Below are 23,664 nucleotides of genomic sequence, written 5' to 3'. Positions count from 1 at the left end.
TGTTGGCTAAGTAGTGATCTGAATGGCACCCAAATTTAATAATGGAGGCTCGGTCCTTATCCCTTTCACTTCTTTGTCAAGAAAATGACATTTCTCCTTTTTTTTAAAAAAAAAAAGGATTATATTCTCTTTTTTTTTTTAATGAACCAGAGAAAGAAAAAATGGCTAAAGTTATCTTATTCTTATCACTAACACGACGGCCTCATATTCACACGGATATTATCTAATGAGTATCTACGAGACATGAAAATGACCTCTAATCGAATCTCTTCCCTCATTGGTCCAATCTCTTGACGAAATTGCCCCTTATGGTCCCCCTTCCATTTAATTTTTCCATTTGTTGAAAACGTGCCTCTTACAACATTATATTTTTTCTCCTCCTAAAAAAAATTATTAAATATATGTAAGGCACACCCAAAAAAAAAATGCTAATTCAAATGGTAAACGACCAACCTTTTTTTTCCCAAAAGAAAAATCCTCATGTGGGCTAAGGGATTGGGCATTAACGATTCGGTCGAAACAAAAGGAAGAGCGAAATCTTAAACTGTAAGAAAATGGTTTCATTCTTCCCGTAATGATTTGGAAATTGACCAAACTTTTCTGGGGTCCACCAAAATGGGCAAGGAGAGCGATGGTGAATATTTATTCAATCAGGATTGGATTTTTGTGCTCAAAAAGAGCAAATCACAGAGTGGAATTGGGTGAGACAATGGACGCGACATTTCAATTTATAACCACTCAAACCTCTTGAAACCACAACCACTCTTGTTCTTGTTTCTGTTTCCACGTGACTCGAATTTTCCTACGGTGCCTGTCAAACCTGTTTTCTGACACAGACCACCCTTGTCTCCTACTCTTTCTTTTAAGCATCTAAAAATTTTATCACCACTGAATCATCTTTATTATGTGTGTTTTTAAACCTAGGAACTTCCTAGCCAAGTACCAATCAACAGTTTTAATATTGTTTCAATACACAGAACTGTTATGTGCAAGTTTGTTCATACAAACATGCATACAGGATACTTCTCCACTTTTTTTATCAAGTGAAACTGTCATGAGGTATTCATCTGTTGGAGTATTTTGTTGCTGCTCCTTCTGTTAACTTTAGCTGTTCCATTCACTCACTGATAAAGTGATGAATTGAACATTAGAATCAAACCAAATCAGCTTTTCAAAAAGTTCGAATCTTTGGTGGAAATGAATTTGCTACCATCATTCCTTTCAACCTAATTCATCCAAAGACATAAACATGAAAGTGAAGACTCAGAGTGGCATGATACACATCAAGAAGACATTGCACATAATTGCAATCCATGTATTCAGCGGCTCGCTCTTTCTCTAAGAAGTAAAAGCGATAGAATCAGAAAACAGAATAAAATTGATGCATAAATATAAATGCCCCATTAATCCCATATTTGATTCCCTTAAGATAATAATTTGTGAAATAGTTACATAGTGAACAATATGTTATATGTGGTACAATCGGAAACTTAAATCCAACTAGTCTTTGAAATAAGAAGGGAAGGCCCTAGAACAATTGACTCTGTACTTTTAACACAGTTTGATACTTAAGAATGTCGCTATAAATTTTGATCAAAGGAAGAACACAAAAGCACCTCCTTTTTACAGCAACTTTTAAATTACAACAAAATGTTCTCTCCAAAATAATAGACCCCTTACTAAAGGTTGGGGTTACTATGCTTGCTTGGCTGATAGAATATTAGAACCAGCAGAAGTAGTTGCAGAGAAATTAGCAACATCCTCGGATTTCTTGCTTGGGTTATATGGTGCGGCAGCATTCATCACCCTGCATACTCCAAGAAATGAGTTGGGATTATTTACTCCAACCTCAAAGACATAAAAGGCCAGGTTATCATGAATTACTACCTCCAGGCCTATTTACAAGATATAGTCAAAATTTAACTATAAATTTTTTATTATAAATAAGCCCAGAGTTAGTATCATTATAATGCACTAACAGTGACAAAGTAAAGTTATGGCTTAAGATGTAGTAAGATCGTGTGATCCAAAGCAAAGGTAAAATTCTCAGAAGGAAAACGCTTCAGTAACAAGAATTACGATGATGGGAAATTTTTTTAACGAGTGAATAACGTAACTTTACTAAGAAGCGTAGGTTTTATACTTTAGGAAGGAAAAGCAGCAAGCAAAAAATCTAAATTTCACGGTTTGAATGGGAATTCAACCAGTTTTCACAGTTCTAGGGATCACACATGCAGCAGAGCCATGCAGTTAAGCCACTCACTTAAAAAAATAATAATAATAAATTGCATGGATAATACAGCCACAAGCCTAACCTTTCTTTGCGCTTCTCCAAAAATCGTGCCAATGATGCTTTACGAGCCTGTGGCACAGCTGCATAAAAGATTGCATGTTAGTTTCCCTATGTGAAGTCTTCCGGCATTTGAATTGATTGCAGTATAAGAGACACAATATTGCAAGAAATAATAACAGAATCATACCAGAAGGCAACATAGCAGTTGCATTGACTTTTTTTGGAGGCTCCGCTTTGCTAACAGGAGTCGTGGTGACTCCAGTTGTTTTGGCTGCCAGAAGCTCATCGGTGCTAGTTGAGCCACTCCTTGACTGTGCACCCGTATGTGAAGACACAGATAGAGGACTGGAAAGACCAGGGCAAGGCAATGCATTTAAGGGTTGACTCACAGGGACACCTTCATCTGAAGTCAACTTTGAGTTTGGGGCCTGAACATTCAGCTGTGCCTTGTTAGAAGTCACAGGTAACCCATTCGCAGCCAACAGCATGATAGCTTGTGCCTGCAAAAAGCACAGCAAAATTTAAGCTTTCCCATGATTAAGATATGTATTGCGTATGCACGTTCATGTGTGCGTTTATCCTTTCATTTACGCCAAAAACCACCACAACTCAAAAAGGTTAAATTGTCAAGCAAAGGTCAAACTCTTTAAATGAAAGAATAAAAACTCTCTCACTCGAAAAAAGAATAAAAGCTCAATGAACAATTAACTCAAAAACTAGAGCATTTCAATAAAAACTCATGAATGGCTTTTTTGACGGTCACAATTTACAATGTGTTATTAGTAGGGATAGATGGGGATAAATGTTATACATATACATATGGGAGTAAAACAGGGGGAGAGGGAGATATATATACCTTCTCAGGGGAGATATCATCAAAAACATTCACAGTACCAGCATAGAAAATGGTGAGTTGACTGGGAGGTGCAGATGGCTTCGAACTGTTATTTCAGAACAATATTAGTTAGAGAACAGAGACACAAAAGAGAAACAATTGGCTCACAGATTATTGCTCTAAATTACCATGATTCAGTCATTGCAGCAACAGAACCAATGGTGGGTACCAGATGAGGCAAAGTAACAGGTATACCCCCAAGTAGCTGTTGCTTCACATTATTACCAGCCATATTCTGACCCACAGTGGTGAAATGGTTCTTCAAGAAAGGATGTCCCATGGAAACAGAAATTGCTTGATTGGGAGCTGGAAAGATCTTCACATCTTGAGGTCGATTCAGTGAATGCACATCATTTGGTACAGGATACGGAGTCAGGGAAAAATGAAAACCACTTTGCACATCGTGATTGAAAGGTTTCTAAATAATAAGAACAAAGAATCAAAACAGGGCTTGCCGTAGTAATGCGGGGCAAAAAAAAAAAAGGGAATCAAAATGGGAAAAAAGGACATTAGCTGATAAATTTATGAAGATGAGATCTTGCTGATGAAGTCCATTCATACTGCAAGGGTGTTGGAAAATGGGGCACAGGATTGTATTGTTAATTTCAGATCCAATGGTTTTGCTCAATATCAGATAGAACAGTATATAATAAGGTCTTCTAGTGGGAAACTTCTCCTAAGAAACTAGAATTGACTTCAATCTAAAATACTAATTATAAAACGCAGGAGTCATCAGATCTCATATGGGCAGAACAACGGTTGCAATCATTGAGCAGTCTTAAAAGGCCCTAATGCACAGAATTAGGAAAAGAGGAAGGGTAGTTCCAAACCTGGCTTTCAGCAGCAGAGCGTTTTTGGGCAGCGTCAAATGCATCCGGATTTGAGATAGCCATAAATCCAGCAGATGTGAGGGGATCAGATCCCATCTTCTTGGTCTTGTCGTCTTGAGAAACCTTAAAAGACATCAAATGGGGGAGAGCAGAGACTTTGTTGGAGAAGGGCCATTGTACAACTGAACCCTGAGTGAAGCCTACATATATACACAACACGGCCGACATAAGCCAGACTAAACTTCATGCCTAATTCTTTGCTCAATAAACCATTGCATAAAAGTGGAACAGAGTGAAGGGGGAAAGAATGAATAGCAAAGTTTTACAATTTGGCCGTCTATCCATATTTATGAGCGTATGTGTTTAGTTGTGTCCCTATTTGTAAATCAATAAAAATGGTAACAACAACATAATAAATATTTTCCAAAACTGCTCATTCCACACAGACACAATTCAAATATCCATACAGAAAAAAGGAACCACAAGTTGCCTATCGATTTCCTTCCCCACCAGTGAATCTCCAAACACATGAACCCCTACTAAGTAGCTACTGTATCAAAGTCAAAAGATAGAATTGGGGAAAAATCAAGTTTAATTACGCAAATTCAGAATTGGTTTGATCATTGAATTCCCATCTCGGTCCAGTTTGGCATGCAGCCAGAGGATAGAATCCAGCCAACACAAAAATCAAAAGGTGTTCTAAACGTAGTTCAGATATTTTAGCTCAAAAAGCTCAAAGCATCCAAAATTTGCAAACGCATGTGAAGAAGTAGAAAACGACAGACGGTGAGCAGCTGAATAAGGAGAAGACATGCCTGCTTCTCTGCATCCATCATTGTTAATCTCCTCTTTCACCGTAGCTAATGGTTCTTTTGAGCTTAGGCCCAAGAAATCCCTCTCCATTTGCGAGTAGAAAGCAGAATCGAACGACACCCGCCTCCAGTGTTTACCCAGAACCGTCTTAGTTCTCCGCCGACGAAAGGTAAGCAAGCCTTCTTCCTTCCTCACTGACAGGAACCGGCTATGCGAAAGACCAAAGAGGAGCAAAAGAAAAAGCTTCCAACAACAGAAAAAAGAAGGGAGAGGGGGAGAGAGAGAAACAGGACTCAATCTCTGATACTTCAGAAGGTGGTTTGTGAAATCTTGACCGTTGAATTGTTATTTATAAAAGTGAAGAGAAGCCTGAATTATCAAAGGCAGTTGGTTTACCGGTAAACCGGAAGAGAGACGGGATGGTCCGGTAAAGGAGCACGTGCGAGACCCCATTGATTCACATGTCGGTGATAATGCCATTTTGTATTGGCCCTCACTCGTGACGCTGGTGAAAATTCAAGCACGTGTGTACGACACGTGACCCTTTGGCCCGTGAATTAATTTATGCTTGTGGCTCTAGGACCACGTCCCTACAGATAATTCCCAAATTTTTATAGAGTATAATTATGTACGGGTATTATCAATTTATCTTAAAACAGCAATTCAAAAAGCCATTAAAATTAAAATTAATACTACCTCCGATACTAATTATAAGAGCTAATTGACTAATTTGAAGAGATTAAAAAAATAAGTTAAATTAGTTATTTATAATAAATAGGTATTGTCTTTCCTAAAATATCCTTGTTAATCAAGTATGTTGGCTAAAACTACCATTATTAGAAGGATTATTTTGAAAAAAATTATATAAATATTAGAGATAAAGTAAATTAGGGTCTTATATTTATGACCAAAATAAAAGTCAAACAAGATCTTATATTAAAGATCAAAGCTAATATCAAATATGCAAACTTTTCATGTTTCTCATAAAACCCTAACTCATTTTATTTCTCATGTTTACTTTTTTTTTAAAATAGTCCTTATAATAATATAATTCTAATTAATATATTTAATCAGCAACGGTGTTTTAAAAAACATACTCTATAATTTTTCAAACATTGCTTGCTCATTATATGTTGACACGTATTTGGTAATTAACACTGATATATAAATATATTTTGATGATGAGCAGATTTGAAACACGTGGGAGAAAAGGGCATGTGAAGAATTAATTAGGAAAGAGTCCAGCTGGAGCCACGGCGCGTGCTAGTTGCTCCCAGCTGTACCTTGGCCCTTTCATTTCCTTCTCGTGACTTTGATTAAAACTAAAACGTGGTATGAATTGCTCGCCCTCTTTCATTTTTAATACTACCTCCGGTCCTAATTATAAGACCCAATTAACTAATTTGAGAAAATTAAGAAAAGAAGTTAAGTTAGTTATTTGTAATAAATAAGTATTGCCTTTGCTAAAATATCCTTACTAATCAATTATATTGGCTTGGATTACAATTATTAGAAGGACTATTTTGGAAAAAAATACATAAATATTAGAGACAAAGTGGATTGGAGTCTTATATTTAGGACCAAAATAAAAGTCAAACAGGGTCTTATATTAAGAACCGGAGGTAGTATAAGATACTACCTCCTATTCTAACTATATGACTAATTTAAAAAAATTAAATAAAAAAATTAAATTAGTTATTTGTAATAAATAGATATTGTCTTTTCAGAAATATCTTTACTAATTAAGTATATTGGTTAGAACTAAGGACTTAAAAAAATATATAAATATGATAAACAAAGTAGATTGAGATATTATATTTAGGACCAAAATAAAAATCAAATAAGGTCTTACATTAAGGACTTGAGGTAGTATGATTTAAGAATTAATATTGGTCTTGTATATAAGACTCAATTCATATGTTTATTAATTTTTTTTTAAATTGACCCTATTGATATTTTCTCAACAATAATCAAGTAGATAGGGAATTAGGGAATTAAGAAAAATAATTATGATATTTTAGAAAAAATACTACTCTAGTCCTTAATATAAAACACTTTTAACTAATTTGATTAGATTAAGGAAGTTAGGTAAGTTAGTTAATTATAAAAAATGTGACACATTTTTCTTAAAACACCATAATCATCTTTCATAATACACTCTCTCCTTCTTTTACTTAATTATAATTGAGACAGTATCCATATGGGTAATTTAGAGAAAATTGATAAATATAAGAAATTGGCCTTATATTTAAAACTAAAACTAACTCAACAATTGAGTCCTATATTAAAGATCGGGGGAGTATCATATTAACTTATTTAACTAACATCTTTAATCTACTCAAATGAGTTAATTATATTTTATATTAAAGACTGAAAGAGCGTATATTCTTTTTTTTTTTTTTTATTATGAAATTTTTGGAAAGGGGTTGGGCTCACCCACGATCCAAGGGCAGGGCGAAATCTCCCTTCCTCCTAAGTCATGCCAATGTTGGGCAGGGCGAGCCGTCAATTACCCTCAGGCGTTTACCTAGGCACTCAAGAGTTAGGATGCCTCTCCAAGCGCCGCGACTAGAACCACAATAAAGTGGTACTCCCCAGGAATCGAACACATGCCAACTTGATCATATGTCTCATCCCTTCGCCAACTGAACCCAGGAACGATGGGTATATTCTTTTATAAATGTAAATATGCTCTTGCCTGAAGAGGATATGCGCGAGACAGAAATACAAAAAAAAAAAAAAAAGATAATGTATTAAACAAATAGTACAGCTAAAATCAGTCAAAAAGAAGAATTGAACGAATTCAAAAATTTGAATCTTATAAAAAAAATTTAGAGGGAGTATTATTATTCATTTCACAGTATATTAATAAAATTATTTTTATAAATTATGCATATTGATATTAATGATATCGAACTATCGACTATTTGTGTTTCTTTCATGTATCATGCATAGTTTTTGTTTATAATTTATGAATGATATAATTTAGTATAAATTTTATAATTATGATAATTAGTTAATTTTAAAAAACAATAATTCGTTTTCAAATAATTCTGATTACATTATGATATTATCAGTTAAAGAAAAATAAAATTTTCAGAAACACAAGACTACAAAATTTAATTTACCGGAGTTTATAAATATTTTTTTTGTTATTGAAATAAAAATAAGACGAAGAGATGAAATTAGATATCGATATTCAGATTAAAATATAAAATTCAAATTGGGTCCGATTTTGATATAAATATGTGCATGATTGGAAAATACAGGTGAAAAGAAGTGAATAACTGATGGGAAATAATCCTCCGACTCTCCAGAGAGAAGGCATTTTTTACTTTTATTTATAGGGTAGTGAATTTTTTTTTTCATAAATATATAATTTTATTTTTTATTTATTATTGTATTGAATTTGTTTATATGAGATATTATATATATTAAATAAAAATAAAGTTAAAAATTTATTAAAATTTAAATAAAAATTAACAAAATTTAAAATTTTTCTTAACCTGTATAAAATAAATAAAATAAATTTTTTTATTCTATTCATAAATCATGTTATTATATTTTTATACAACGCTTATTGAAGGCGGACAAAAAGCACGTGGATGGCATGAGGAGAGCCCCATACCATACGGCACCGTGCTGACAATGAAGCGCCATCATCTCTCTCCTATCTTCATCCCCACCACCACGTGGGTTCACTTTTTGCTGGGGAGAATCTCATTAAAGGCCCTCTGTCCCAACCTAATTTTTAAACAAACCCCAAGAAACAAATCTGAAAATGAAAATATTTTTGAAGTCAAATGACCAGACTGCCCATCAGAATTCACAAACTTGCCTGCCCTGATGCCGCAGGGAAAAGACTCCCGCTCATTCATCCGACAGTACAGCAGTAGATATTTTTTTCTTTTGAATAAAAAATTTTAGAAAAAGGGTTGGCTCACCTATGATTCAAGGATAGAAAAACTTTTTATGAGCCTATCTTTACGGGTACAGAAACATGACAAATAAGCCTTTTTTCATCTGACCTAATATATAAGAATTTTCCAATTTTACGAAATTGTGAATGTGCCTTCCCCGACATCTCAACCAGCTTAGCGGACAAACCCTAGTGACCGACCTTCTACCCAGGGACAAGGAGTACAACAGTAGATATTTAATTAGGAAAATGACATTAAGGTCTCACAGAACCAAATATACAGCAAAAAGGTCTCCTGAAATGGCATAATTTTTTTGAAGTCCCAAATGGACTTGTGTGCAATTTTCAGAATCTTCAAATGACTCTCCTGCCCTTGCTAACAAAAACAAAGAGGGCGAGTTGGGTGAGGAGTTTCCTACGCAGTATGGTTGAGAGAAGACGTTGGGAAAGAAGGAAGAAGCCATTGATGATGAAGTATCTTCTTCATTACCATTAATGAACTCTTTCATGTGAATCTCCACAAATCTTCAGGTCTGAAACTTTCTTTCCTCTCCTCTCCTACCTTTATTGACAGATTGTGCATTTATTTGGGAATGAGAAATCAGAAAATCATTTTTGCCTTTGATACTACAAAGCTTTTGTTTTTTGTGTAAGATTCACAAGTTAATCAATGAAAAAGCTGTGTTTTTGGTTGGTGTGTGTTGGTGATTTAAGTTGGGTGTGCAGGATGATTATGAGTGCTCTGTTTTTGGGTTGTTTGTGGGTAGTTTTACTTTGTTCTAACGTTAGTTTAGGGGCAAAGGAAGAAAAAGAGGAAAGTTATTGTGAGTAGAAACCCTTAGCATGAAATGGGATATTGTGTTGTCAATCAGGCCGCGATAGTTGTTAATGTGTGCCACGACAGTTGTCAACGTAGCTCCTTGACTTGTCAATGACAGTTGCGTGATTCTTGATACAGGTTTAAATTACTGATGGCGAGTACATCTAGAAAACATTTATTTTGCTTTGTTCACATAGGGAGAAAGTTTATAAATGATGGAGAAGATGATATGAGATATGTGGGAGGTAGTGTAAGAACAACAAATATAAAGGAGGGCACAAGTTATGAAGAACTGAATGAAATTATATCATCAATTACTGGAAAAGAAAGCAACTCATTTCTTTTGAAATTCTCAGTTGTGTTTGATTAAAAAAATTTTGTACAGTTGGTAGATGATGATGAGGTTGATCATTTGATAAAGTTCAATAAAAAAAGTAGTCATGTGTATGTAGAAGAAAATGGAAATAAGGACCACATAGAAGCAACAAGGGATAATGTAATAGAGGAGTAAGATGTGTAAGTTTAGTTTAATAAAACTGTTATTATCAATATCAATTGTTACTTTTTTGCTACCAACTTCTCAATACATGCATCCTGACTTGTCATTTCCTGCAGGATTGATCAATCATTTGGAGGTATCAATGAATTGTTTATGTCTCCACCTACCTTATTTGATGAGATTGGAAAGCCACCATCAATTCTTTGTCCTATTGAAATGATCCCAACACCTACACTACAAATAAATTCAACAAAATGGAAAGATTTGATCATTGGAGAAGGACAAATATTTCCAAATGCCACTGCCATCCGAAAAACATTAGACGGATGTGAAGGGAATATTTTGTAAATGAGTGTGAAGGGAATATTTTGTAAATGAATACACACTAGTAGTTAGTTTTGTAATTATATGCAACCCTTATGTTTTTTTGGGATGGGTTATGAAATAGGTGTACTTTTATGTATATGAAAGTGTAAATGAAAGTTGGCTATGAATTGGCATGTTACATTTTGCTATCATTTCAGTTGTTATTATCTGCACCCTGTATTGTCATTAGACCTGTTATGACTTGTCAATAAAGCACCGTGACTTGTCAATTAATTTACTGATGTAAGTTGTCAACAGTATGAATTCAAGTTACTTTACCTGTTTTAGTATCATATGATATTTTCAATCACTTTTTCATATTATATTTTTGTTATATTATCATAGATAATCATTATTAATGAAGTGTCAATGGTGGCATTATGACTTGTCAATGGTCGCATTGTGACTTGTTAATGGTAGCACTGTGACTTGTCAATGGTGGCACATTGACTTGTCAATGGTAGCACCGTGACTTGTTGCTCGCCGAATAACTTCTTAAAAGGTTGGGTGCCGCGGTGAATATGATCAGGCACCGCGGTGCCTTAAACAAAATGACAGCTCCTTGGGATAGATGGGGGAGCCGCGACAGATATGGTCAGACGCCGCGGCGAATTATCAGTTGTTAATAGTGGTACACTGACTTGTTAATGGTGGCACACTGACTTGTCAATGGTAGCACTATGACTTATTGTTCGTCGAATAATTTCTTAAAAGGGTTGGGTGCCGCGGATATGATCAGGTACCGCGGCACCTTACACAAAATGACAGCTCCTTGGGACAGATGGGGGAGCTGCAGCAGATATGGTCAAACGCCGCGGTGAATTATCCAATGGTAGCACATTGACTTGTCAATAGTGACATTATAACTTGTCAATGGTGGCAATGTGACTTGTTAATGAAGACACTGTCCCTTATCAATTGAACATAAATTTGAGTAACACCTTCTTCTTAATAATTATATTTTAATGCAAATATTACTTAACATTATAAATAAATGACACCTTCAGCTGTACAAATTTTGAATATCAATTGCTAATATCCACACATTCATTTGTTATGAAATTGTTATATCACTTGTTATTAACTCGTTATATTACTTGTTATTTTGGATAACTCAGGTTGTTAATTTCTGTGCCGAGTGCTGTTGAGCTATACACAGCTAAGAATTTTAAAAGAAATGAGTTACTTTCTTTTCTAGCAATTGATGATATAATTTTCTTCAATTCTTCATAACTTGTGCCCTTCTTTATATTTGTTGTTCTTACATTATTTCTCACATATCTCATATCATCTTCTTCATCATTTATAAACTTTCCCCCTATGTGAACAAAGCAAAATAGATGCTTTCTAGACGTACTCGCCATCAGTAATTTAAACCTACATCAAGAATCACGCAACTGTCATTGACAAGTCAATGAGCTACATTGACAACTGTCGTGGCACATATTGACAACTATCGCGGCCTGATTGAGAACACAATATCCCATTTCGTGCTAAGGGACTTTGTTGCTGTATATTTGATTCTGTGGGACCTTAATGTCATTTTTCCTATTTAATTTGTCCCTCTGTGTTTCATATTTAAAAAATATAGAGCGCTAGCATTATCGGAAATTCCGAATGGCATGAGAATTGAGAAGGGCGATAAGAAGGAACCCTACTTGCTTCTGAACAAAGAAACACGACATCATTCATTCAACTTTTAATAATTGATAGCATCTCCACGACGAAGTTGCGGTGCCTTCATTATTTTATTTCGCATAAGCACAATAAAAAATTATTAATATTAATAAACAATAATACATCAACACGTATATATTTCATGTGTATGGATTTGGATGTGTTGTTGTTATTTATTTTATTTCCGTTAAAAATAATAACTCACGAGGTTTATGTTTTATTTCATTTGTTTAAATTGTATATATGATGATGATTCTTAGTATCTTGGTATTTTTTATCTCAACAGATGAGGCACAGATAAAAATAATTTTTTAAAGATTTTTTGAAAAAAAATAAATATATAAATGGTGGGGGTTTCATGATTTTTTAGTTATTTTCTCATTATGTGGTCTCATACATTTTTAAATTGTGCATGATATATTAATTTGTGAACTGAGACAGCTCTGTCATCTCATTATTCAATATTTTCTTTTTAGGGGTTAGATGCTAAACATTTTTGAAGGGATTCTAATATTCTTAATGATGTTGACTTCGTGTGCTAATTAGTTAAAGGTACATGATCAATCATGAGCATGCATATAATATTAATCTCCTTTCATGATAAACTATATATACGATCTTGAATTTTTTCCCCTAATAATAGCTAGTTCTTTAGATCTATCCATCAAGTATTGTGGGTGAGGTCCCACTCTCTTAAATTTTCATATGCAACTTTTTAATTTTTTAAAATTTTTCAACAATAAAGTGCCCTTGAAATAATCAGATGATTATAGTTTTATACCTTTTTTTTTTATATATAACGTTGCATGTATTTTTTGTATACACACAACTTTTAGTCCTAAATATAAAATTTAATTTTTAACACAAATTAGGAATTGAAGTGATATGTGTGTGTGTATTAGAAGCAACAAAAGGGTTGGATATCTTAAGATTTTGATTTATTGGAAACAAAGGAGCAACAAAAGGGTTGTATGGTACCATGTCACCCTCTTAAATCATCCTTTTATCACAACACACCGTCTAGGCAAATAATTTAGCTGTGACATGGTCCATTAAAAATCATTACATATTTTTTTAATAATGCACTTTGATTTTTAGATGATTAAATTTATGATGTGTATTAAAGTAAAGTGATGACTCGAATTCTGTTTATTGTTCATAATTATATAATTATATGTAAATTTGATATGGTGCAAAATAAGTAAATGAACTCAAGGAAAAAAAAAGAGTTAAACTGGGTTACAAATTTGACTTTATGTTTGAGTAAAATTTACTATTTTCAGTTTTTAATATAAAAGCTCGTTTGACATTAAATTTGGTCTTAAATATAATATTCTAATCTACTTTGTCTTTTATATTTATTTATTTATTTTAACTTAGTCATTATAATAGTTACATATGTTAGAGGTTTCATTAAATAATAGTTTTAAGCTTCTAGCTAATACGCATTATTAGTAATGATAATTTAAGAAGGACAAGACCTATTTATTACAATTAATTAGATTAACTAATTCTTTAATGTATTCAAATTAGTTAACCATCAGCTTTTATATTAAGAATTGGAAATAATATTAATTAATAAACGTAAGATTCCTTCTATTGGCACTGATATGTTTGTCATCGTGTTGGAATACTTCGAATGGGTCGATTCCACTTTGTAAATTATCTTAATTTATTATTTATAATGCCTCTCTCATTGTCATTGATACTTTTTTTTTGAAAAAAATTTAATAACGTCCGTACAGTGAAAAATGGGGCTACAACTAGATCTTGTCGTTTAATTCCATTATTTATTATTATTATTATTATTAGTATCCTAATTATAATGATTGCATCGGATTAAGTATTATCCACCAATCATGACCTTACATAACATTCCGAAAATTATCGTTTTCTGTAGTTCTCAATCTTTTTCATATGGGTTCGCGTTTCTGACAATTCAATAATGTGAATCTTCCTTGTATATTATTTTGAGATACCCATAAATTACACAGCATTAAATCCTGAAGATTTTCTGGCGAACAAGAAAATCCTGAAGATTAAACTCTTATTATTTTAAAAAAACTATTCATTAGTTAAATTTGATTTCAACGATATAGATCATATATGTAATTCTTTTTTCTTAAAAAAAAAACTAAATTCTACTGAACCTTTCGAACTTTATGTCATATGTAAATAAACTCTTTAAAATTTTTATATTTACGCAGATAATTTTAAACTATGAATTTTACACCTTTTTTTAATGCATGTAAACACTTTAAATTTGATGCTATATGTAGATAAGTCATAAAATTTTAAATCTTTACAGATAAATTTTTAAATCTCTTATGAAGATGTATTGTAAATTTTTAAAAATTAAAAGAATTATTTACACATAAAATTTGAGTGCTTTGTATAATTTACCCATAAAAATATCTAGTAAAAAGTGTTTCTTTCCGGCTTATAGGCTTTGCTTAGTGGAAATTTGTGAGAGAGAGAGAGAGAGAGAGAGAGAGAGAGATACTGTTTCACAGAACTACTTAGTTAATGATCCAATTATAGTTAGTTAAGCCATAATCGGCATTTATTTTTTGTTAGATAATCTTATCTATTTGATATTGACCCTTGAGTATGTTCAAAGTTTCAGACACAAAAGAAAAGGAAATAAAGTATGTTCAAGATTTGCTTATTCAGGATAAACGTCGGGGTCACATAATTAGTCCTATGGAAATATAATTATGATTATTGTTCTGATTATGATTAATCCAAGTGCACTTTAACTCTAAATTACTTCTTTAAAGATTTCAATTAAACCAAAATTTTAAAACTTTCATTCAAGTATGACTAATAGTTTTCAGCCTACCAGGCAGATCAAAATATTAAAGAAAAAAAAAATCAAATTAAGGGTGACGGAACAGAAATAAAAACACTCATAGGATTCTATTTTTTTTTTGGGCTCAAGGCAAATATAAAGGCACTTACATTGATGTCCGTGAAACATACTATCAGATCATATGAGAATACCTATGCTCTAGCAAAAAAAAAAAATTGTTATCAGATCATGAAAATAATGATTTCTGATACATTTTAAAGCTGTTATTTATGTTCATTAAAGTCATAGTTTATTAACATTGGTACATAAGACTAATCGGTAAAAGGTAAATGATTAAACAATTTATTGACCAAAAGCCCAGAATTTGTTTTCGTGCGTAAAATATACTGATACCCTAAAGGATTCAATATATTATTTAAGTCATTCTGGGTACTAAAGTTTCTAAACAGAAGTTTTTTTTTACCAATTTGCTTACCCGCATCAAATAAAAAAAGCACATAATGCTAGTGGCATTTTTTTTTAATAATGTCCCATTTATTTAAACTCACATAAAAATTTTGGAGAGCTTGAGTGGCTTTCAAGAAGGTGAGTTATTTTTTTCTAATCCTTTAAAAACTGAATAAATGATTATTATTTAACTAATAAACTAAAACTCTAACATTTAAATAATTACCTTATCGAGAAAAGGAAATTAAAGAATTGAATTGAGTGCATTATTCTAGAGATTAGATTTTTTTTTTTTTCCTTTTTGGGATTCACAAGTATGGTTTAAGGAAGGAAGAGATCTCAAATATTTTTGATATTTTCTTTTGGATCTCACAAAATGAAAGGAAGGAGATTTTCAATGCACAACTAAGCTTGCTTGTTCGCGAGGCAAAAGGACCACTTGGGATTGATCATGACTTCAAATAGATCCAATTAACATCAAAATCTCTGATTAAGCTAATCAAAATCTTTGTTGGAGCGTGTAAAGAAAGAAAAGTCACTATGTGATTGGGTTAAACGGAAAGGATTATTTTTTCACAACGTGACAAATCAAAATTCGAAATCTCATTAGAAAACATATCCACAGTAAGTGTCTCAACAATATGTCAAACATGATTGTTTTTAATAAGAGGATAATCAAATCTAATAAAATGAAGGGGGGGGGGGAGTCACTGCTTAAAGTAAAAGAAAGACGAAGGCATCAACTATGACAGGATTGGCCTCTTTTGGGTTAAATTAATTACTCCGAGACTGAACCAGTCATGAAGATCACATGCATGGCTTTTACATATTCTTTATGTTTGCACAGTAATACAAGGGACGCTCACTTCAATAATTTTAATTTGACCCCTTCGTCTAAATTATTCATATGTCAATATAGAATATATACTTTAGGAATGAGCGTCCCTCAACCATGTGCACTCCCTCAAAGTTATTCAAATTGCTCTTACAAAGCTATCATCCGATCACCAGAGAGTCGTTGTTGATTTGACTGTCCGTGTGAATCTTCCTCAGGGAAAAGAGAAGCTAATATTAAAAATAAAAAGCAAACTTTCAATTATAACGATTGTTTTCCCCAAAAAAAAAAAAATCTCAAACTACATGCTTTGAACTCGATATTAAATGATAGACAATGAAAACGTCATGCATGACTGATATATTTACTGAATTTTTATTATTGATTTTCGTTCGACGATTTCTTATGCAAGGCATATATTGAAGAGTAATGTGAAAATTGGGCGCATAATGGATTATTAAATTATTGGAAAGAGAAGATGAAAGCTCCATTGGTTATTTACAACTTCCGATCACGTCTAATCGGATAAATTTCTTATTTCTTATATCATTCATTTATTTTTACTTTTTCATGTCCTTGTTATAAAAGATTTCCTATATATATGCATATATCTTATGATATAGCATGCTTTACGTAGAGAATTAATCTTCTACCTGGTATTCCTAATTAATTATAAAACTTCCCAACTAATTAACTAAATTTCTCCAACTAATAATGTGTATCGAGAATTATTTTGAGATTTTATGAGAAAAAATTAATTTTAACATTCTTAACTTGCAGTTAAGCGGAGCTTACTATGAAGACCGTTTGGACCATCCTAAACAGAAGCATGAAATACGCAGAAGCCGTTGGCCATTCAAAGTCAAGCTGTGCGGCGGTCACCCAGATCAACACTCCATTCAAGAGCAGGACTTCGAGTGCAACCCTGGAAAATAGCATTATTTCCAGAAGATAAACCTGAAGAACATTATGCCCATCGGTAATATAGGACTGTTTGACAGCAAATGACAATAACAAACCCCCCCCCCCCCCCACAAAAAAAATTAAAGTGCATCCAGCACTCTGAAATATTTTTTCAGGTGCATCCAGCATTCTAAAGTATTTTATAATGCGTCCAGCACTTTGAAGTATTTTTTTTAGATGCATCCAGCACCGTAAAGTATTTTTTTGTGCATCCAGCATCTCAATATTTTTTTTAGATGTGTACAGCACCCAAAAATATTTTTTGGTGCATCTAGCATCAAGACAAAAAAAAAATATTTTAGGGTGCTGGACGCTCCTAAAAAATACTTTGGGGTGTTGGATGTACCTAAAAATACTTTAAAGTGCTGAATGTGCCCGAAAAAATATTTTGGGATGTTGAACGCACCTTAACAAAAAAAAACAATATATCTGCATCACTCCCACCTAATAATAGAAGTGGAGAAGTAGAAAAGAAACTGATGAAGCACATGCAGAAGCAACAGTTTAATCTCTCATGAGAGAGGTTCACTGATTTCAAGCAATTCATTTCTGAGGCCTGTGTAAACAACAGAATCCGTTTCATGAGGTTTCAACTTAATAAGAGCTGAAGGCACCAGATCCTCGTCCTCTAGTGTTACGGCTTTCTCCCCTGCTCTAGCTAAATGAGGGATTACCCGTCGTTGAACAAGTACAGGATGCATTAGGTCAAATTCCAAACTTGGTTCTTTCAATGCGGAGCTGGCGAACTGTTTCATCATCATGTGAAACAAAACTTAGGCCGAGTTAGAGATCCAGAAAAGCTAATAAAAATAGTCGTTTTTCAAATTTCAACCAAAGCAAAGACTTGATAGTTTTATCACCAAACAAAATAAGACAGTTGCTTTTTGGGTGTAGCAGAGAATACGCAAAGCATGATATACTATATAGACATCATCAAGGAACCCAAAAAAGCAAAAATAATAAAAATAAAACAACAAAAATAATAAAGCCTGGCTAATTAAAGTGGGATGGTTTCTTGTGGCAAGGAGGGATGAGCTTTGGGCAAGAGGGATCACAAGCAAAAGTAAACGAGGGAATAATGTAATTTCATTGGTTATGAAGAGGGGATCCTCTTGAAATCTCTGACGCGGGGTATGCAATCCTTGCGAAAATGTGTTGAATTGCATTGGCTGGAATATGGGCAAGGGTAATAATGTGAATTCTGAACTGTTTCTTTGGGTTCTGGGCATCAAGAAGCTTCAGGGATTAATCGTCCAACCTGTCAGCGAGGATCAAATATGCCAGTATGTGCACTTGCTAAAAATGTGCGGTGGGACAAGGACCAGCTTAATAAATTGCTACTTTGTAATATAATTGCCAATGTCCCCAACCCAAAATCCTCATAAGGATGAGATGTCATTGTGTGGAAGCCATCTAAAGACAATGTGTTTTCTGTAAAATCAGCTTATAAACTTCAGTAACCTCCCATACAGAACAGTGTGCGATTCAATTGGAATATTGTTTGGAAATTTTCAACTCCACAAAAGCTAACCTCTCTAATTATGCTCATATGCATGGAGGTGTGATGACAAATGATCATAGGTAAAGACGTGGCTTTGCTGAGTCAAATCTTCCCATGGTGAGAGATTGTAGTACGAGTACAAGGTTTTGGCACGTGTCAGTAGATATTAGTTTCTGGAATTCCTTTTTTGCAGATAGGGAAGAATGGATTAATCTAAACAAGAGGAAAAATGGGAAAAGACAGATTTACAAATTGTAAAGTGTTTTTTGGTTTTGGGATTGGGATCCAGAAGAGGGCAAGGTGACCTGCAATACTGACGGGTCCAGCTCAAATGAAGGGATGGGGTGTGGTCGTAAAGGAGTCTCTAAAGGTGGCACAGGTAAATGGTACGAAGTGAGCAGCATCAGAAGAGCAATCTTGTTTCTTATCGAAAACAGAGTAGGTAACATAAAAAGCCAGTGTTCACAATGTAAGCGCAACGATTAAGCATCCAATCAGGGGGAAATTAAATTAAAAATATTTTCTAGACTAATTCTACTCCTAAGGACCTAAATAATAGGGAATTAAATAGTTGAAATATTAATGCTAAAGCAGCAACTGATAGGCGCATATTGGGCAGTCATCTAAGCAACAAAAAGGTTTTGTTAGAAACCTCGGAGAATGAGGAGTCCTGTCTGTGGAGATGTGCGGTGTGCTCCCTAGGTGGATTGGAGATGGCCTAGGATTTGGGATTCAAAATGATAAGAACGAAATCTATTTCCGCTTGAGCATCAGACCTGATCATGGAAGGGTGCTCAAGGTTGCCTCACTTGTTTGAGTTAAATTCAGAAGATAAATAATTTTGTGAGCCATGATTAGGTGGTTCAGTTTAATCATGTCTTCAGGGAAGGGAAAAGGTCAGGTGGTCATGCTCACGATCACGAGGCTGGACCGGTTATTTTAGATGAGCCACTGAAAGATGGCCACTGATTGCCGTAGGACGATAGTAGATGGGATTGCCTTGGACCAGGGCTGTTGAAGTGTAAGGCATTAACGCCTCCCACGAATTGTGAAAAAAAAGGCATTATGTATGGAGAGGTAACTGATAACATGAAAGTTATAATAGCCAGTAATGATCATTAACAGCAATCAAGTTACACTTCGAACCAGAGAAATTCCTCGTTATTTCAATACAGAAAGCTTCTTGTCAGACAAATAAGTGACAGCAGAAGTATTGGAGATAATCAGTTGAAAACCAGGTCTCATGCTAACTTATTCCAACAGGGCTAAAACAAGATGGACAAACAAAACTTTATGTTCAAAATCGGTTCTCTAGAATAAAGTATCATAACAAGTACGTGCTAGAAGTTAGAACAAACCTCATATAAAGCAGTTGTTGGTTCCCATGGATTAAATACACCTTGAAGCACTACTCCATCTGGAAACTGGATCCGAATCATAGCTTTTCTGTATTTCCTCCTAGCAGCTTTTGCTTGCTTTTCTTTTAGTGACTTGGGGATTAAAAGCTGAGACTCCGCAATTTTTTTCCTCCTTAGTTCAGCTTCTCTTTTCACCTCGTCAATTGAAAGGTTATAGAAAGAATCTGGCAGCTCAATCTTTGCCGCAATGCTTTCTGGTACAGCAAAGAAGACCTTTACCTGAAGAAAATCGTTTTTTCCCCAAAACATGATTAGATATATTCAACCTGAACACAGCGGCTTATCTTCTGTTATAAATTATAGAGGGCTCAAGTGACAAACTAATAATATTTTTTTTTGCAACAGACAAACTAAGAATAAAGAAATGACAAAAGCACGTTTGAGTGATGCAAAATATAATTGCAACAGTAACCAGAAAAGGTCACTGCCGCATACTATTTATGCAGAATGGCAACAAGATTGGATGATGGATCATGATTTAGATTTTGGGAGGTTATCAGGATAGAAGATGATGTTTCCTTCATGAAGGCTTTTCCTCACCTTTATAATCTCTCTTCTTTCTAAAATGCATCGATTCAGAAGCTTTTTATTCTACTCGATTAGATAGGAGAAAATGGACTCTTGGCTCTTCCAGCATTTATTCTCTTGATTTTTTCTTTCAACATTTAACTCCCTCCAAATTGGATTCAGTTTTGATTAGATAAACCAATTTGGAATTCTAAAGCTCTCTCTAAGGTCAGCAAATTTGCATTTAGACAGTGAATCTTGTTGTACTGATCAGCGGCCATGGCAGAAGGAGGGGAAATAATATCTGAGTGACATTTTCTTGCATCTTCACCTCAGGTGGTAGATAATTTATTAGATCCCAACAATTTTCCTTTACCTATCAAGCCGCCAATTAGATCATGAATCCCCAAAAGAAAGAAGGAAAAAAAATTCTTCCACCCGGGCAAAACTCGCAATATGAATACTTACAGAAAACCTTTAAAACCAAACAATTGAATTTCAAAAATATCATCTATATGATTTATACCTGTCTGTCCACCTTTTTCGGTTCTGCCTCTTCATCCATCTCAGCACATGTTTCAGATGCCAAATTGTCTCTCTTTGCAGGTTCTTGTAGTACTGGTGATTCCAATAATACTATTGCCTCCTTCATCAATTTTATTTGATCTTCTATAGGAACTTCCATCACTGCCCATCTCTCCCCATCCTCCTCCTTTAGCTCAAATCCTACATAGCTCAGCAGCTCAATTCCTCCTGCAACCTCACTAACAGCCTCTTTTATCTTTGCATTAGTCAGCCTAATTTTCCTATACTTCGCGTTATCTGGTTCCTTCACAATATTCCTCAACAGTTTGAGGACAACTTCAACTGAACCCTCAGATGGCTTCCCTGACATATACATGCTGATGCAAGCCTCCAATTCAGTTCTTGACTGAACTCCATTGTCAGGTAATTGTAAGACACCATTTCCGTCATCAGGCTCAACTGGGTTACCTTGACAGGTATCCACATGTATAGACACCTCTTCCTCGGACCTAAACGATAGCCCACATATGGGACATTCATACACATCCAAAGAACAGCCATTTTTAGATCTCTTCCCCGTAGTTATCAATGAATCGTAAGGGTCAAACCCGTCCGCCGGTTTGCGATCAGGATTGGACTTACTCGAGCCTTCCTTCCTATTCGACTCCGAATCGATCGTTTTCTGGGGTAACGGTCGAGAGTTCGCCGATGCAGAGCCTGGTTTTGGACCCGAATTCTGAGGAGGACGGAGAAGAATAGAACTACTGGATGGAGAAGATGAAGATGGGGATGAGGACGATCCTAGAACTCTTCCTTGACCCTTGAATTTACCGGAGGGTGATGGAGAGACTTTCTTCATGAAAGTCTTAAATTTATCCTTCATGTCGCCCATGTCCACAGACGCTTCAATGATCAGCGAAAAGCGATACAGAATCCCAAGAAGCCAAAAGGAAAAAGGATTGATAAAATTATGAAGATTCTATTGAATAAACCCGGAAGAGAAAAGCTTGATATTTATTTTCGGAGATATTGAAGAGGAAATGAAATGAAAGGAGAAGTAAGGAGGACGAAGACCTTGAAAAGTCAGGAAGAGAATTTTGCATTCTTGGCCAGTAGTAGCAATTAAGAAACCCTGAAACTTGCCGTTAACTAGCGCTACGGTTTAGACAGAGTTGACAGAGAAATAGTCTCGCCCAGTTACGCGCAAGTGGGATTAACTAATAAATCCCGCCACCTCTTCCATATAGTTAAAATCTAATTTAAATAGTTTAGATATAAAAATCTTAATTAATAATTTTTTAATACGAGTATAGCTAAAAGAGTATCGTCTTAGGATGGCCAAAAAATTCGTCTTAGATTTTCACCTATTAAAATAAAAATTATCAAACAACATAAAAAAAAAAAAAAAAAATTTGTGCACGACTCCTCGTCCTTTCTTTTTCCCCTTCCCCATCGACATCACCTAATCTTCTCTTTTCTCCTTTTATTTACGCCTTTTTCCTCCTGAAACACCATGGACTTGACAGGATCGATTTTCATAAAGGGGTGTGACGTCGCAGAATTGACAAATTTTTTTTATAAATAAAAAACTAGTGTAGTTGTTAATTCTAATGATCTCTTGTTAATCTTTCTGGTCAACCTATTCCTGGATCGAATGCTTTTTCAGTCTTCCTTGCTAAAAGACCATCATTAACCACTGATCCAAGAAACCCAACTGCGATTGCCACTCCATTAGAAAATATATTTGATAAAATAGCATCCTTTATTGAAAAATGTTGAAAAAACGAAGCAATTTCTTCACCATAAAATAGATGAAGAGGCCTTTAATTCATCAGCAATATTATTCTTGCCATTTAAGAGGCCCATTGCTAATTCGACGGAATTATCATCGAAGATGTTTGTTCAAAGTATCCTTCCCTCTTTTCTCACCCGATGCAACTTTGATGTGATGGCTAATTGTTATAAATACCTTTCACTTATTTCTCCGCAATAAATATTTTCTCGTTGACGGGAATAAATAATCATGATCCATGGCAATCGCTTTAGCCCCAAAAAAAAAAAATTGTTGCAATCTTTACATATAAACTCAGTTGAAGTGTTATGTTAAGTTCTAAATATTAAAACTCATCGTATACTTATCATTTCATATTTTAAAAAATTAATACATATTTTTTGCAAATAATTAATTTAATTGATGTTTTTAATCTACCAAAACTAGTCAAATAAATCTTAAACTAAAAATCAGTAGTAGTATATGCTGAGCAAAGAAATCAAACTATCGCTTGAGTCAGGAAATCATTCAAACACAATATTGATCAATATTCAACTTAATACATCATAAACAGCATAAAATCGAAGTTGAAAGCAGAATCATGCAAGGACCAAAGTCAGGTAGCCAAGTTAACTTGATACCACAAGAATCCAACGAAATAACGTAAACCCAACTGAAAAGGTAATACAACTTCATCACTAAAAATAATAGTCTGTCAATTCCTCGAATAAGATTAAGATTGGCTTCAATAAGATGATGGTGATACCTGTATT

General features: G+C 34.2%; 2 protein-coding genes across 3 annotated transcripts; both read right to left on the bottom strand.

Moving 5' to 3' along the window:
• Positions 1 to 1,378: 1,378 nt before the first annotated feature.
• LOC114724856 (protein TIFY 6B) lies at positions 1,379 to 18,440 on the bottom strand. 2 transcript variants are annotated; one of them, XM_028911305.1, is made up of 8 exons: positions 18,428 to 18,440; positions 4,834 to 5,017; positions 4,019 to 4,218; positions 3,317 to 3,606; positions 3,150 to 3,234; positions 2,481 to 2,793; positions 2,316 to 2,373; positions 1,379 to 1,807 (listed from the first exon to the last, which is right to left on the bottom strand). In XM_028911305.1, exons 2-8 carry the CDS (start codon positions 4,919 to 4,921, stop codon positions 1,696 to 1,698), a joined length of 1,146 nt encoding a protein of 381 aa, XP_028767138.1. In that variant the 5' UTR covers positions 4,922 to 5,017; positions 18,428 to 18,440; the 3' UTR covers positions 1,379 to 1,695. The 2 variants fall into 2 exon arrangements, with proteins under 2 accessions (XP_028767138.1, XP_028767137.1); XM_028911304.1 differs by lacking the exon at positions 18,428 to 18,440 and having other exon boundaries at positions 4,834 to 5,106.
• LOC114724855 (plant UBX domain-containing protein 2) lies at positions 17,665 to 22,253 on the bottom strand. Its single transcript, XM_028911303.1, has 3 exons — positions 21,122 to 22,253; positions 20,029 to 20,307; positions 17,665 to 17,915 (listed from the first exon to the last, which is right to left on the bottom strand). The coding sequence occupies exons 1-3, from the start codon at positions 22,010 to 22,012 to the stop codon at positions 17,682 to 17,684; spliced, it is 1,404 nt and encodes a 467-aa protein (XP_028767136.1). The 5' UTR covers positions 22,013 to 22,253; the 3' UTR covers positions 17,665 to 17,681.
• Positions 22,254 to 23,664: the final 1,411 nt, after the last annotated feature.

Source organism: Neltuma alba, unplaced genomic scaffold (assembly GCF_004799145.2).
Source record: "Neltuma alba isolate B1F8T4 unplaced genomic scaffold, ASM479914v2 tig00012201_pilon, whole genome shotgun sequence".
Classification (NCBI taxonomy): Eukaryota; Viridiplantae; Streptophyta; class Magnoliopsida; order Fabales; family Fabaceae; genus Neltuma; species Neltuma alba.
The sequence above is the reverse complement of the archived record's forward strand: the minus strand, read 5'-3'. Positions and strand labels throughout refer to the sequence as shown.